Genomic DNA, 18,139 nt, shown 5'->3' on the forward strand with positions numbered 1-18,139 from the left:
AATGATTAATTACATTGTAGCTTTACATAAAAATAAAAGCACAAACTAAACCTACATTGTCAAATACAATAATCCATAATGAACACAAAATAGAAACAGAGTTAAATCCCGATCTTAGTTAAAGAAGAAGGAGAAGGAAATAAGTTCCAACCGACAAAGATTGAAACTTTAGGTTCTAGGGTTATATATATATATATGCGCCCACACATAATTTGCTCATAGACAATGAATCTAAAAGAGTTCGGCAATCTACTAAAATGTTCAAATGAAAAAGCAAAAACAAGAGAAAAATACAGTACACACAAATATATATGATCTGCTTACAGAAAGAGAGAATCTAGAAGAGTTTGGCGATCAGATTTAAGAAGGTGATAATTTACTTCGACAACAAAGGAGAAAAATAAGAAACAGAGGCAATAAAGGGGAGGGAGTGAATGAGAAACGACGCACCTTTGTGGATCAAGGAGAGGCCAAAGCATCCAAAGCAAAGAGCAGATCTCCAGCAAAAGAATAAAGAAATTTTTTAGGAAAGCGAAAACAAAAACGTCTTCAAGTCAATGGATTTTTTAGAATTTGTAGAGTCGATGGCGACAATTTTCCTACATATTCAGAGAAAGAATATTCTTGTTTGTTTTAGGTGAGTGGATATTCTATTATGAGATAAGAAAGAAGAGGGAAATGGACAAGAAAATGGTGGGAAATGAGCAAGCTTTACCTTGGAGGGAGAGGGGGTTTGAAATTTTTGAAAATCTGAGCTGCTTCCGCTCTTTTTGCAGCATATTTGAAGGTGGCAGTCGCTCTTTCCATTTAAAAACCCTAAAATAGAAGAGACAAAGAGAGAGCTTTTGTAGTGTGTGAGTTCTTAAAACCCGTGTTGGGAGGGTTTCTATTGGCTATGCATATATAGCGGCATTTTTTATATAAACGCCACTAAACTACGCGTGTTTAGCGACGTTTGCTGAAAAAACGCCACTATAGATTAATTCTATTGCGGCGTTTGTATAAAAACACTGCTAAAGTACTACTATGTTGTGGCATTTGTATAAAAACGTTGTTAAAGTACTACTCTTTTGCGGCGTTTTTTGAGAAACACCACTATGGATGAACCTATTGTGGCGTTTGTATAAAAATGCCGCTAAAGTACTACTCTGTTGCGGTGTTTGTTGAAAAAACGCCACTATAGATGAACCAATTGTAGCGTTTTTATATAAACATCGCTAAAGTTACCATTTTGTGGCGTTTGGAATGTAAACGTATGTGTTAAATGTTAGTGGCGTTTACTCTCAAAATGCCGTTGTAGAACAATTTTGCTGTAGTGGCTGAAAACCATTGATGAGAGGAGAATTTAACAGATGCATGTGTTAGAGTGGGTTTGCATGCATGCATGCATGCATGTATGTATGTATGTATGTATGTATGTATGTATGTATGTATGTATGTATGTATGTATGTATGTATGTATGTATGTATGTATGTATGTATGTATGTATGTATGTATGTATGTATGTATGTATGTATGTATGTATGTATGTATGTATGTATGTATGTATGTATGTATGTATGTATGTATGTATGTATGTATGTATGTATGTATGTATGTATGTATGTATGTATGTATGTATGTATGTATGTATGTATGTATGTATGTATGTATGTATGTATGTATGTATGTATGTATGTATGTATGTATGTATGTATGTATGTATGTATGTATGTATGTATGTATGTATGTATGTATGCATGCATGTATGTATGTATGGATGTATGCATGCATGCATGTATGTATGCATGCATGTATGTATGCATGTATGCATGGATGTATGTATGCATGTATGTATGTATGTATGTGTGTGTGTGTGTGTGTGTGTGTGTGTGTGTGTGTGTGTGTATGTATGTATGTATGTATGTATGTATGTATGTATGTATGTATGTATGTATGTATGTATGTATGTATGTATGTATGTATGTATGTATGTATGTATGTATGTATGTATGTATGTATGTATGTATGTATGTATGTATGTATGTATGTATGTATGTATGTATGTATGTATGTATGTATGTATGTATGTATGTATGTATGTATGTATGTATGTATGTATGTATGTATGTATGTATGTATGTATGTATGTATGTATGTATGTATGTATGTATGTATGTATGTATGTATGTATGTATGTATGTATGTATGTATGTATGTATGTATGTATGTATGTATGTATGTATGTATGTATGTATGTATGTATGTATGTATGTATGTATGTATGTATGTATGTATGTATGTATGTATGTATGTATGTATGTATGTATGTATGTATGTATGTATGTATGTATGTATGTATGTATGTATGTATGTATGTATGTATGTATGTATGTATGTATGTATGTATGTATGTATGTATGTATGTATGTATGTATGTATGTATGTATGTATGTATGTATGTATGTATGTATGTATGTATGTATGTATGTATGTATGTATGTATGTATGTATGTATGTATGTATGTATGTATGTATGTATGTATGTATGTATGTATGTATGTATGTATGTATGTATGTATGTATGTATGTATGTATGTATGTATGTATGTATGTATGTATGTATGTATGTATGTATGTATGCATGCATGCATGCATGTATGCATGCATGCATGCATGTATGTATGTATGTATGTATGTATGCATGTATGTATGTATGTATGTATGTATGTATGCATGCATGTATGTATGTATGTATGTATGTATGTATGCATGCATGCATGCATGTATGTATGTATGTATGCATGCATGCATGCATGCATGCATGCATGTATGTATGTATGAATGAATGTAAGCTATGCATGTATGTATCTATGTTCAATTCCCTTGAGTTAAATGTGGTTTAATCTTCCTCCCTAAATTTCGACCGATTATAAAGTAAAGATCTAAAAAAAATCTATTTTAACACCCTTACATCGATGTGGGTGACCCGATCCGATCCAAGATTTCCTATTAAGGCCACCGAAGCGACCCACAATAAAAATCCAGGAAAAATTAAAATTTTTTGTTAAAACTTGTAAAATCATAAAACAATTTATAAACAAAATCCAAGTTCAAAAAATCATTCATATATTACAAACAAAATTAAAATCATACAAGTTTCAGACTCAGCATATAAAAAAATCAAATGTGACTTACATGCCATCTAATTACACATTGTACCGTACTCTACAAGCATAGCCGAAGGAACTCCCAAAACTAAAGTTGATAGCTGCACTGGATCGATTATTTTAACCTGAAATGGTGAGTAAAGAGTGAGCTTTGTGGAAGCTCAGTAATACAAAACTACCAGATGAAAGCAATAGGTCATCAGATATAAGGTAAAACATAAATTACTTAATGGGACAGTCATCATCAGATTCTAGCGGTGAATTCAGATTCCATTAGCTAAGTCTTCAGTTACAAACATGAATTTACGGTCTGAATGAATATTCAGAGAGACAGATTCAGAAGATTGGATTGGGGAGTCTAGTGTGTTCCAACAAAATAGAGAAATATGTACATATCCTTTAAAAACATTAGTAGTTTAAAACATATTTTAAAACCACAATAATATCCTTCAATCAAGCATCGATATACAGTTACCCAAAACTGCATCTATAAGGACATACCCTAGGGGAGTAGGTGTCAACCTAAGGGAGCACCTTGGGTCCAATAAGGTCGTACCTTAGCCGAAGCGTAGGTGCTGTAATACCCTAAATATCAGGTCAGTGACTTTGTTGAAAAGATTAAAAATTTGAAGATTTATTTGAATAAATGATAAAAGATAAGAAATTATTTGGAATAATGTTTAAGACCAGTTAGTAACAATGGAATAATAAAGATGGCATTTCGGTCCTTTAAGGGGAAATGGATTTAAAATTTGTTTCTTATTAGGGATTTAAAAAAAGAAAGAAAAAGCGGAAAGTTATATCTAAACTAAGTTATTTCCCTTCTACTTCCCTTGAAAGTGCTCTTTTCTATAACCAAAGGTAAGGTTTCATCTAACTAGTGTTTCCTTTCCTTTCGTTTTTAGTTTGTTTTTGAAACCTTGAGTGTTATAAAGGCTTAAGGAATGGTTAAAGAAGATTAAAACTAAGAGATATATGTTTTATTTGAGATTAAAAAAATGGGTTTTTGAATGATATGTTGAAATATAAGTTATTATTGAGGTTTATTAGTATATTTGACTTGTCAAAGTAATAGATTAGAAACTTGGGATGTGAAATATGTTAAAAAAAGTGGTATGATTCTTGGGTTGAGATGTTCTTTGGATATTTTATATGTTAGAAGAGGCTAAATGAAGGAACGTTAGTTGGGTTAAGTAAAGAAAAGTTTAATAGTATTGTTGGAGGTAAAAATAAGAGATTTAAGGGAAAATTAGTAAAAATCTGGTTGAAAAATGATAAATTTGGGTAGGCAAATCGGTACTGGAACAACAGTACCGATACTATAGGTTTAAAATTGAAGAATTTTGATGAACAATATCAATACTGATGCAATTAGTATCGATACTGCTGTGGGTATCGATACCAAGAGATTTTTAGAATATAGAATTGGTATCGATACTGAAAGGGAGTATCAGTACCATAGTATAGAAGTATCGATACTAAGAGAAAGATATCGATACCATGAATTACAGAATGTAAAAATGGTATGGATACTGAAAGGGAGTATCAATACAATAATATAGAAATATCGATACCATGGTAGGGGTACCGATACTATTGAGCCTGAAACTATAAGATATGTTAAAATTGTTACAGAGATTCAAATAATAGTACTTTTGAGTATTATCAAAGTATAAATGTTAGAAAATATACTAACATTTGGTATGATATATGTCTTTAATGGATGCTTGTCTAGATCATAACCAAGCTCCTGAGTCTAGCAAGAAAACAGGCAAATATAAAGTTGTTGAATAGTCAAACATCATTACATCTTATTAGTAAGGATTACTAGTGAATACATTTATTGTATTTATTTGAGATGAAGAAGATTCACAATGATTCAAATTAGAATGTTTTAATTTAATGTATGTTTTGCAGTATTTAATATGTTTTCATTATGTGTATGGATAGGATATTATGAATGAATTTTAGAGTATGAACTGCTCTAAAATGAATGAATAAATGAAATGCATAACAATGCATTAACTGCATTAAATGATGCCATAAATGAAATGCATAACAATGCATTAATGACATGAAAGGATGCCATAAATGAAATGCATAACGGTGCATTAACGGCATGAAAGAATGCCATAAATGAAATGCATAACAGTGCATTAATGGCATGAAAGGATGCCATAAATGAAATGCATAATGGTGCATTAACGATATGAAAGGATGCCATAAATGAAATGCATAACGGTGCATTAACGACATGAAAGTAGGCCATAAATGAAATGCATAACAGTGCATTAACGACATGAAATGATGATATAAATGAAATGCATAACGGTGCATTATCGACATGAAAGGATGCCATAAATGAAATGCATAACGGTGTAATATAAGCATGAAAGGATGCTATACATGAAAATAAAGGATAATTACTAAAGAGATAATGGGGAAAAATATAAAGAAAGATAGTTATGCTAGGCATACGAAGAATAATTATGATGATTGTGTGAATGAAAATATGTTTAACTGAGGAGGATATATATGATCCTTAAGGAGTATAAGATTTAGTGTGAAACTAAATAACTATGATATACTTATGTATACATTAATGTTCCTTTACAATATCATGTCTCACTAAATAAATACTTAACATGTGTTGCTTTCACGTGTAGGTAAATACAAAGACTAGTCAAGTAAGGAGTGCATCAGTAGAAGTAACTATCATCAATTAAGTTGACTCATCAGTAACATTGGGACAATCATACTCATCAGGTGAGTAAATTTATTGTATTTATTTGAGATGAAGATGATTCACAATGATTCAAATTAGAATGTTTTAATTTAATGCATGTTTTACAATATTTAATATGTTTTCAATTTGTTTAAGGAAATGATATTATGAATGAATTTTAGAGTATGAACTGCTCTAAAATGAATGAATAAATGAAATGCATAACAGTGCATTAACGTCATGAAAGTATGTCATAAACGAAATGCATAATGGTGCATTAACGGCATGAAAGAATGCCATAAATGAAATGCATAACGGTGCATTAACGGCATGAAAGGATACCATAAATGAAATGCATAACGGTGCATTATCGGCATGAAAGGATGCCATAAATGAAATGCATAACGGTGCATTATAAGCATGTAAAGATGATATAAATGAAAATAAATAATAATTACTAAAGAGATAATGGAAAAAAATATAAAGAAAGATAGGTATGCTAGGCATACGAAGAATAATTATGATGATTGTGTGAATGAAAATATGTTTAACTGAGGAGGATATATATGATCCTTAGGGAGTATAAGATTTAGTGCAAAACTAAATAACTATGATATACTTATGTATACATTAATGTTCCTTTACAATATCATGTCTCACTAAGTAAATACTTAACGTGTGTTCCTTTCACGCCGAGGTAAAAGCAGAGACTAGTTAAGTAAGGAGTGCATCAGTAGCAGCAGCTATCATCAATTAAGGTTGACTCATCAGTAACATTGGGACAATCATACTCATTTTGAAACTTAGCTGGCATGTAATTGAACTTAAAAAAATATTTTGTAATGTATTTAAAGTAATAGTTTTAGTAATATGTTTCAATGAATGTTTTAAATATAACACCCCAACCTGTGCCCAAACCGGATACAAATCTGATATGTCACATTGACTTTTGAAAACATTTACTCTTATAAAATTATTGAAAGATTTAAACTTACATTAAAATAAAAGTGAAATAATTTTCATAGATATAATCAAAAATATTTACAAAATCGATCAGAGCATATGTGATTGAAACTTTCATTACATGCCAACATAATTCATTTAACAAAATGACATACTGTTTGAATCACCTCTGATCTAATATGATCTTCTGTAAAAGATATGATACCTTGATAGTTCCTAACTCTGTTCTTCTTGTTTCTTGGTACCTATGTGTGAAACACTCACATACTAAGTCACGGACTTAGTGAGGCATATAACACAATAATGCAATACTTAAGTCATGAACATGCAATACTTATGTCATGAACATGCAATCCAATCATTTCAGCATGTAATCAAAATCATCATATATCTACTCAATAATAACATATATGATCATTCATTTAATAAATAATAACATGTCATCTTATAAGAAGGTTAATTCTTTTTATATATTTTATGTGCCCATGTATATTACTGAGAACTTAAGGTATGTGAGTGCATTGAGGTTGTGCACAAATGTTGTCACCACAGCTCGTATAAATTTGCATTGAGTGCCATTTAAAATTATCCCGAAGGACCTTGTTGAATTGTTCCAAAGGACCACATATATCTCCCGAAAGATCTCGTAAAACCCTCTACTCTTGGCATGCCAATTATACCCACATCTCCCATATAACATAACATGGGTGTAACATCCTCAATACTGGGTTAGTGATCAAATTGTGAGGTTTTATAATTTCGTGACTAAATTAGATAAATAGAAAAAGTTTAAGGACTTAATTGAATTTTTTTATATAGGATGGTTTAGCACAAAAGGAGGAATTAAAAGGGAAAATGAGTCATTTAAGCTTGGGAATAAATTAATATTTATGGGAATTATTTATTATTCACGTGGAGCATGTGGGGAAACAAATGTTTTCAAACAATTCTTCTTCAACCTTTCCTTCTCCAAACATTAAGCATTATGAGCTAAGGTAAGGATTCCTCTAGTTGAATAATTCTTGAAAAATTTGATATGCTTTGGATTCTTAAAAGATTATGAAACCTAAAGGAAGGTTTAAAGTAGTTTAACATCCAAAGAATAACAAGTTATGGAGAATTGAAGATATGAAGCATTTAAGTGAAAATTTAAACAAGAAGGTTTAAATGAATTCGGATGTTGAATTTGACTTGTCATATATGAGAATAAGAAGTTATAAGTGTTAGAATTAAGTTTGGATAACATGAAAATTTTGGTAAGATTCTTAGCTTTAAGAATTTAGATGAGATATGGGAGATTATAAGTTGTTAGAATGATAGAAGTTAGTTAAAATGGTTGTTGTTGAGTTTAATGGTATGAAAGGAGTTGTATATGATAGAATTTAGTGAAGAGTTGATGAATTTCGGGTGAAAAAGTCTGTTCTGGGTAGTGTGTATCGGTATACTATGAATAGGTACCTATACACTAAGACCAATTTTGAAGAATATATTCATGGTGTATCGATACAATGAGGAGTGTACCGATACTTGTGTATCGATACACACAGGCATGTATAGATACCTGTGAATTTCGAAAGCAATTTGTGTATCGATACACCCGTAGTGCATTGATAGCCTCCTAAAGGGAAAAATGAGTTTTGGTTTATTAAATTAGCTTAAGTTATTAGTATTGACTTATAAGGTTTAGGCATCTGATAATTGTCTTAAAAATTATATTTATGTAGATACTAAGCCTACATGCGTTCCAGAACCATTTGCAAGTAAGAGCGATCGAGGGAAATGCAAAGAGATCTAGGTGAGTGCATATGCATAACATGATTATAATAATATATCAAACTTTAGATTTGTGATAAGTCTATATTCAATACCTTAGTACATGATTCATTTTATATTATGATACATGATATGAATTCATACCATATGCATTAGGTGACATGTTTAAATGAATATGCATGAAAACTTACATGATCTATGCGATAAAGGTAAGAAATTATATGTCTATAAGATACCCTATGTGAATGGTGAAAAGCCCATGTTATGTAGTTGAGAACTGTAGGTATAGTTGGCATGCCTAGAGTAGAGGATCTAAGCAGTCCTTCGGGACATATATGTATTCTTATATGGCATTTTGGTGCATTTCTACTCAGCACTTCGGTGCAAATCTATGTGGCACTTCGGTGCAAATCTACGTGGCACTTCGGTGCATTTATATGAGCTATGGTGACAGCATAGTGCACAACCTCATTGTACTCGTATACCTTGGGTTCTCAATAGTGTATCATGGGCTAATTAACTTATTAATATGAATTCAAGATGGTTAATTTGATAAGATTATGGGTAAGATACATGGTTATGTAACTTGCATGGATTAAATATGTGATTTCGTTACATTTCATTTCATTATGGCTTTTCATTATATTTTATTATTATTGTTATTATGCCTCACTAAGTCGATGAGTGTTTCACAAGTAGGATTTGGGAAGGTAGACAAGCAAAGTTAGGCAGCTGGGACATCATTACTCCTACAACTATCAATTCAGAAGTAACTTAAATAGTATGTCATTTTGTTATGTGAATTAATGTTGGCATGTAATCAAATGTTTAAGTTGTGTATGCTCTGAGTATTTTGGGAATTTTTTTGTATAAACCTTTGTATATTATCATATTTTCTTAATATAAGTCCAAATATTTAGTTATTTTGTTAAGATATGGTTTTAAAAAGTCAATGTGACATCTCAGACTCATATCCGGGTCAGGTATGAGTTGAGGGTGTTACATTTAATGGTATCAGAGCCATGATTTAGCCAATTCTAGACATAAACCAGAGTCTCGAATGTCTTTAATTGAATATATGCCAACATACAGTGAGAACTTCTGATCTTATATAGTAATGAGTATGTTATATTGCTAATAGAACGATATATTTATTCTTATTAGATGTTGGACATATTAACTCCTGAAGTGAAGCGGGAGAAGATAGGCCTGCTGAAAGTAGTAATTCACCTGCCCTGGCCAGGCAAGGTGAAGGACATGCATCTCAGGGAGTGCCTGTGCAGGATCAGGACACCTTTTTCAGGACGTTGGACACTATTCTTACGCATCTCCAACCTCAAGTTCCATCAACTCCAAGAGTGAATGTAGTAAAAGAATTGAGAGGATTAGAAGCTCCTAAATTTAAGGGAAAAGCCGAAGAAGGTCCAGTTACGGTGGATCTTTGGCTTAACAATTTGAAAAATCATGTTGGATGGTCTTCACTGCTCTGACGTGGAGAAGTTGGATGGAGGTGTGTCTTTGCTAAGGGGACAAGCGAGGATATGGTGGACGAATTTCACTATGAGGATGTCAAGCGAGCAATTGACTTGGTCTCTATTTTTGGAGGAGTTTAAACACAAATATATATATTGGAGATAAATTCATCAGAAAAATGAAGCAAGAGTTTATGAACTTGAAGCAGATGAATTGCACCGTATATGAGTATGAGTGCGAGTTTAATAAGCTGAGTCGGTTTGCAGCTGAGCTTGTTCATACAGAGAAATATATGCGTGAATGGTTTATGGAGGGCTTGCACCCTAGATTGAAAGAGATGTTGATAGTACTGAACTTGTCATCGTTCCAGGAGGTGATTAATCATGCTAAAGCTCTTGAGAGAGTTCAGATAGAAAGATTTGGGGAATAAAGAGTTCAGACTTCAAAGAGAACATGAGCTTCTTCAAGCTCAGCACCACCGAAAAGAGGAAGAGATTTGTGATTCATACCTCAAGCTAGATCTGAATCTATTAAATCCTCTGCTAGAGGAGCAAGTCAGGCGAGAGCTAGACAGACGGAATCAGTGGGATCCGGTGCTGGGAGATCCAATCAAGGTCAAGCAAGACAGTGTCAGCATTGCGGAAATAATCATTTTGGGACATGTCAGATGGCTTCTGGAGCTTGTTTTCGATAAGATGATACCAGACATTTTATCTGGGATTGCCCATTAATGATTGGTGAGCCTGCACCATCTGAGAGGAATGTTTCTGCCTCGCAGAGAGGACGAGGAAGAGGTATAGGGAGGAACTAGTAAGAATACTCTGCACAACCTGAAGTCTGCTCAACTACATGGGTATACAATCTAAAGACAAGTGAAGACCATGATGATCCCAATATTATAGCAGGTATTTTCTAGCTCTTTAATAAAATTAGTACTGGTATTGATTGATCCGGGTTCCACTTATTCTTATATTACCAGTAAATTAGTAAAGAAATTGAGAATTCCATTAGAATCTACGAGTAATGAGGTGATAGTAACTAATCCTTTAAGGTATAGTGCTCAGGTAAATAAGGTCTGTAAGGGGCGTCCCATAAAGATTCAGGAAATTGAATTCCATATTAATCTGATAGAACTACCCTTTGTTGAGTTCGAAGTGATTATGGGGATGGATTGGTTGTTTCGTTATTATGGGAATGTCGATTGTAGATTGAAAAAAGATAACTCTGAAGAGTCCAGAAGGAATAAAAGTAAACGTGATCAGTGAAAGGTTTAATCCTTTAGCAAATCTAATATCAGCGATGTCTACAAAGAAGTTGATGCTATAAGGATTTCAGGGTTTTCTTGCAAATGTGGTAGATGCAAGAGTTAAAGAAAAAGGGTTAAATGAGATTCCGATAGTAAGAGAATTTCTTGATGTTTTCCCTGCGGAGTTACCGGGATTACCTCCAGATAGAGAGGTAGAAGTTCAAATAGAAGTAATGTCGGGAACAACTTCGATTGCAATGGCACCTTATCGGATGGCTCCGAAAGAACTACAAGAGTTAAAGAATCAATTGCAAGAGTTTCTAGAGAAAGGATTTATTCGACACAGTCAGTCGCCTTGGGGAGCTCCAATATTATTTGTTAAAAATAATGATGGTTCAATCGTCTCTGCATTGATTATTGATAACTTAATAAGATGGCCATAAAAAATAAGTATCCCCTCCCCCGAATTGACAACTTGTTTGATCAGTTAAAGGGAGCTTTGGTATTCTCGAAGATTGACTTATGTTCTAGTTATCATCAATTGAAGATTCAGGAGAAAGACATTTCGAAGACAGTTTTTAGAACGAGATATAGTCACTATGAGTTTATCATCATACCATTTGGAGTAACGAATGCACCTGCTGCTTTCATGGATATCATGAATAGGATATTTCAACCTTATTTGGACCAATTTGTAGTGGTATTTATCGATGATATACTGGTGTACTCGAAATCCAATGAAGAGCATAGTACATATCTAAGGATAGTCTTGTAAATTCTCAAAGATAAGAAGCTTTATGCCAAATTGTCCAAATGTGAGTTTTGGCTTAATGAAGTGATTTCCCTTGGGCATGTTATTTCTGCAGATGGAATTCGGGTGGACCGTCACAAGATAAAGGCTATTATGGATTGGGAAGTTTAAAGAATGTATCAGAAGTTCAGAGTTTCCTTGGACTTGTGGGCTATTATCGAAGATTTGTTAAAAAAATTTGATGATAGTTTTACCTTTAACCAAGTTGATGAGAAAGAATATACCGTTTGTTTGGACTCCTGAATGTCAAGAGAGTTTTGAAGCTTTAAATAGAATTTTGACAAAAGCTCCCGTGTTGGTTCAACCTGAATCTGGAAAGAATTTGTAGTGTACAGTGACGTATCCCATAATGGATTGGGGTGTGTATTAACGTAAGAGGGAAAGTGGTCGCGTATGCATCGAGATAATTGAAACCCCATGAAAAGAATTACCCCACTCATGTTTTAAAAATGGTTGTAGTGGTGTTTGGTTTCAAGATTTGGCATCACTATCTGTACGAAGAGCGTTGTTACTTTATACCGATCATAAGAGCTTGAAATATCTGATGTCTCAGAAAGTACTTAATTTGAGGCAGAGAAGATGGGTAGAGTTCTTAAAGGATTATGACGTCGTCATTGGTTTTCATCCTGGAAAGGCTAACGTGGTAGCATATGCTTTGAGTAGGAATACGTTTGCAGCCTTATGAGCTATGGATGCAAGGTTATCTTTGACTGAAGATGGTGATCTATGTACAGAGTTAAAGCTTAAACCAGCATGGTTGGATCGAATTGGAGAATTACAAAGTAAAGATGAATGGTGTTTGAAAAGAGTAGAGCAAGTGAAAAATGGAGAAATTAAAGATTTTAAGGTTAAGTCGGATGAGAATTTATATTATAAAGGAATAATTGTGATACCCGACGATGAGGAGTTGAAGAAAGATTTATTGATAGAGGCTCATTGCAGTCCATTGACGATACACCTGGGTGGAACTAAGATGTACATGGATTTGAAGGATCGGTATTGGTGGCCAGGGATGAAAAGAAGTATCATTGAATTCGTGTCTAAGTGTTTGGTATGTCAACAAATCAAAGTCGAGCATCAAGTTCCGTCAGGATTATTGCAACCATTTTCCATTCCTCAATGGAAGTGGGAAAATGTGACGATGAATTTTGTTTCGGGGTTACCTTTGACTTTGAACAAAAGAGATTCAATCTAGGTAATTGTTGATGGATTGACCAAGTCAGCACATTTCCTTCCCGTCAGGACTGATTTCTCTATGGAAAAGTATACAGAATTATATATTAGAGAAATTATTAGATTGCATGGAGTGCCTATTTCCATAGTCTCTGACCGAGACCCTTGATTTACTTCGAGATTATGGAAATCCTTGCATGGAGCGTTGAGGAATCGCTTAAATTTTAGTACGGCCTTTCACCCTCAGACTGATGGGCAATCAGAGAGGACAATTCAAATCTTGGTAGATATGTTAAGAGCATGTATAATTGAGTTCAAAGGGTGGTGGGAGAAGTATCTACCATTGGCAGAATTTGCTTACAACAATATTTACCATTTTAGTATCAAGATTGCACCTTATGAGGCGTTATATGGGAGGAAACGTCGTACTCCATTGAAATGGTATGAGCTCAAAGATTGAAGCGTTCTTGGTCTGGATTTGATTCAAGATGTGGAAGAGAAAGTTCGGGAAATTCAGTATAACCTCAAAGTGACATTTGATTGGCAAAAGTCCTATTCTTATCTTAAATGAAAAGAGATTGAATTTGAAGTTAGAGATAAAGTTTTCCTTAAAGTATCTCACTAGAAGAAAGTATTACAGTTTGGTCAGAAAAGAAAATTGAGTCTGAGATTCATCGGGCCATATAAGGTTGTTAAACGAATAGGATCAGTAGCATATCAGTTATCTTTGCCACCGAAAATGGAGAAAATTCATAACTTCTTCCATGTGTCCATGTTGAGGAGGTATAGGTTAGAACCCTCTCATATTGTGGCACCATAGCAAATAGAAGTTCAACCTGATCTGACCTATGAAGAAGAACCAGTGCAAATATTAGCTCATTAAGTAAAGTAATTAAGAAATAAAGCGGTTCAAATTGGTTAAAGTTCTATGGAGGAATCACAAAGTAGAGGAAACCACGTGGGAACGTGAAGAGGATATGAGACAATAATACCCTCATTTGTTCCTATAATGAAAATTTGAGGATGAATTTTCTTAAGGGGGAGATTTATAACATCCTCAATACCGGGTTAGTGATCAAATTATGAGATTTTAAAATTTAATGACTAAATTAGATAAATGGAAAAAGTTCAAGGACTTGATTGAAATTTTTTATGTAGGATGGTTTAGCACAGAAGGAGGAATTGAAAGGGCAATGAGTCATTTGAGCTTTGGAATAAATTAATATTTGTGGGAATTATTTATTATCCACGTGGAGCATATGTGGAAACAAATGTTTCGAGACAATTCTTCTTCAACCTTTCCTTCTCCAAACGTGAAGCATTCTGAGCTAAGGTAAGGATTCCTCTAGTTGAATAATTCTTGTAAAATTTGATATGCTATGAATTCTTAGAAGATTAGGAAACATAAAGGAAGATTTAAAGTAGTTTAACATCCAAAGAATAACAAGTTATGGAGAATTGAAGATATGAAGCATTTAGGTGAAAATTTGAATAAGAGGATTTAAATGAATTTAGATGTTGAATTGGACTTCTCATATATGAGAATAAGAAGTTATAAGTGTTAGAATTAAGTTTGGATAACATGGAAAATTTGGTAAGATTCTTAGCTTTAAGAATTAAGATGAGATATGGTAGATTATAAGTTGTTAGAATGATAGAAGTTAGTTAAAATAGTTGTTGTTGAGTTTAATTGTATGAAAGGAGCTTTATGTTATGTAATTTAGTGAAGAGTTGATGTGTAATACCCCAAATTTTGGTAATGACCAAAATGTAACTTTTGAAAGTTTGATGGTCAAAGTAAAAATTTGAAAGAAATTTTAGGGAATTAAGTGATAAAGTTCCTAAAAAGAATTTTATTCCATAAATAGATAGTTTACTCTTGAGAGTGGGGTTTTATGGAAATTATATTTTGGATTTGGAATTTTAGTAAAGAAAAATTAGAAAGGGTTAAAACCGGTAAGGAAAAATTTCATATTGACTTGGAATTTTACAAAAATTTCAAGGATGTTATAAAATGGTTGGAAATATTATTTTAATATTTTGGATCAGAGAAATTTGGTCTGGAAATGTGCAATTTTTTCAGATTTAATCGAAACAGTGGAATTTAGTGACTAAAATGAAAGTTTTGAAATTTCATGGGAAATTTTGGAAATTAAAGTCAAAATAATTCAACTTTGACTTTGAAATATGATAAGGATGAGTTGTCATGGTTTTATGATGAATAAGAAGATTCATTGAGGGTGCTTTGGTTATATCCCAATTAAATGAATATTAGATTCATTTATAGTGGAATGTAGTGTAAAATAAGATGAAATGAACCCAACATTTCACCCAAATTTTTTATCTTCTTCTCCAACCAGACGTGGGCTTCTTCAAAGGTAAGAGAAAGCTTCAACTCAATTTTCAAGTAATTTACTTAGGATTTTGAGTAAGTTGTAAATAGAAAATCGTTATACGCGAAAAACTCTATCTTTTGGTACCAATATTGTATGGTAATATTGTTGGTGTTCAAAGATCCCAAATTTAAGGGTTTGTGTTCATATAAGGGATTTCGAAATTGATGATGAATATGGATGTTTGTGAGGTAGTAGATTCATATTTAAGCATGTATGATGATTAGAACATGTTTAATTTTTCTAGAACTCGTTCTTTAAGTTTTGGCCATGGATTATTTGAGGGAGAAAAATTATGGAAAAATTATATATGGGTTGGAAATGATGAAGGAAGTATTCTACAAGTCTTAGAAAAAAAATTAAGGACCATTTCATAATTTTTGAGAAGTTGGAGATCAATTCGTAAATTTTGGAAAATTGAGAGGTTCTTGTATAAGTATTGTATAATTGATGTACTATGTTGGAAATTGTTGATTGGGATTTTAAATGAGTGTTATATGTGATAAAATGGTGAAGGACCATTTTGTGTAAATTGGAAAAGTTGGTTCCAATGTTAAAAATGAATTATTAAGTGTTAAAGATTTGGTGGAAAATGAGTTCCAAGTATATTATGGATTTTTTTTGGGGAAATGTGTTATGTTAGTATAATACTAACATAAATATTGTTATGAATTTGTGATTTTATACAAATTGTGATTGATTTGTGATTGAAGCAAGTCAAATAAAGGGTCTATTGTGAACAATTAGTGAGGCATACATATTGTGGATTATATAAAGTGTCAAGGTGAGTGCAATACATGCATGTCATGGTACATAGATTTTTTATACATCGTGTACATAGATGTTTTATACATCATATGGAAGACTTGCGATAAGTCGACCTTGTTTTATCAACATGAGATTTGATATGGAAGTTATTTTGGGTATGAACTGCCTTAATGTTTATACATGGTTATACGTTTCCATGGATGATTTAATTGATGACCATATGCCCAAATATGTTATTGAGGTTCAGTGGTATTAATGCCATGTCATAGAGTCTAGCAACTGCAGAATTAAGTAGTACTATAGTGTCAAACAAGATATATAGTACAAGTTAGGTGGATAAAACCCAACCTCAGCACTACGGTGCATTATTAGGTGAGCGAAGCTCGACCTCAGCACTTTTGTGCACTATTTGACTCCTATATTGGGTTCCTCATAGATTGAGAATTATGGGCAATAGTTGTGGATAAAATAATTTTATTATATTATGTTGTTTTGATTTTGGACCTTTAAAAATGATATTAAATTTCACACATGATTTGTATTGCACAGTTTATGGAAATTGCCTCACTAAGTTTATACTTAGCATGTGATGATTTTCACGCATAGGTAAAAAGCCAGTAGAGGAATAAAGAGTTCCAGGAGACATCAAGCATCAAGAAGTATATTTCTATATCAGTAAGACATTCTCAGATGTAATGTTGACTTTATTAGTGGCATGTAATTATTAATGTTTTATTTACTTTGTTGAACAAATTTGGAAACAAAATGGTAATTTTATGAGTTTTATAAATAATGCTGGGATTACTGTAGTAGTCACTGTAGCAGTGCATCGATGCACAAATTTAATTCGAAATTTTGGTTCATCGATGCACTGTTCATGTTACTGTAGCAGTGCATCGGTATACTGTTCACTGTTCACATGTATTATTCTTCACTGTTCTCGGTAGTGTTCATCACTATTCATAAAAAAATCTTTTGTTTTAAACTTGTTATAATCAAATATTAATTAATATGATATGATAATTTTTATAATATCATTTATCATTTTAAGAAAATAAATTTTAAAATCGATTTTGAATTGAAAATGGTTTTCGTAAATTCGAGTGACATCTATAATCTGTATAGGTATAATTAAACGGGTTATGGGTGTTACATGATGAATTTTCGGGTGAAAAAAGTTTGTACTAAGCAGGGTGTATCGATACACTATGAATAGGTACCGATACACTAAGACCAATTTTGAAGAATATCTTCATGGTGTATCGATATATTGAGGAGTGTATCGATACTTGTGTATCGATACACACAAGTAGGTATCGATACCTATGAATTTCGAAAGAAATTTGGGTACCGATACACTCGTAGTGTATCGATACCCTCCTAAAGGGAAAAATGAGTTTTGGTTTATTAAATTAGCTTAAGTTATTAGTATTGACTTATAAGGTTTACGCATCTGATAATTGTCTTAAAAATTATATTTTCGTAGATACTGAGCCTACACGAGTTCCGGGGACCATTTGCAAGTAAGAGCGATCGAGGGAAAGGCAAAAAGATCTAGGTGAGTGCATAAGCATAGCATGATTATAATAATATATCAAACTTTAGACTTGTGATAAGTCTAGATTCAATACCTTAGTAAATGATTCATTTTATATTATGATACA

At 32.7% G+C, this 18,139-nt stretch overlaps 1 protein-coding gene across 1 annotated transcript in view; it reads left to right on the forward strand.

The window, feature by feature from the left end:
- The first annotated feature begins 10,814 nt into the window (after window positions 1–10,814).
- The window catches only part of LOC120145962 (universal stress protein YxiE-like), a 29,167-nt gene continuing 21,842 nt past the window's right edge, over window positions 10,815–18,139 (forward strand). The window contains exon 1 of the mRNA XM_039159649.1: window positions 10,815–10,878. Coding sequence (XP_039015580.1) covers window positions 10,815–10,878 — 64 coding nt within the window. The remainder of the gene's footprint in view (window positions 10,879–18,139) is intronic.

Source organism: Hibiscus syriacus, unplaced genomic scaffold (genome assembly GCF_006381635.1).
Source record: "Hibiscus syriacus cultivar Baekdansim isolate YM2019G1 unplaced genomic scaffold, ASM638163v2 tig00110895_pilon, whole genome shotgun sequence".
Lineage (NCBI taxonomy): Eukaryota > Viridiplantae > Streptophyta > Magnoliopsida > Malvales > Malvaceae > Hibiscus > Hibiscus syriacus.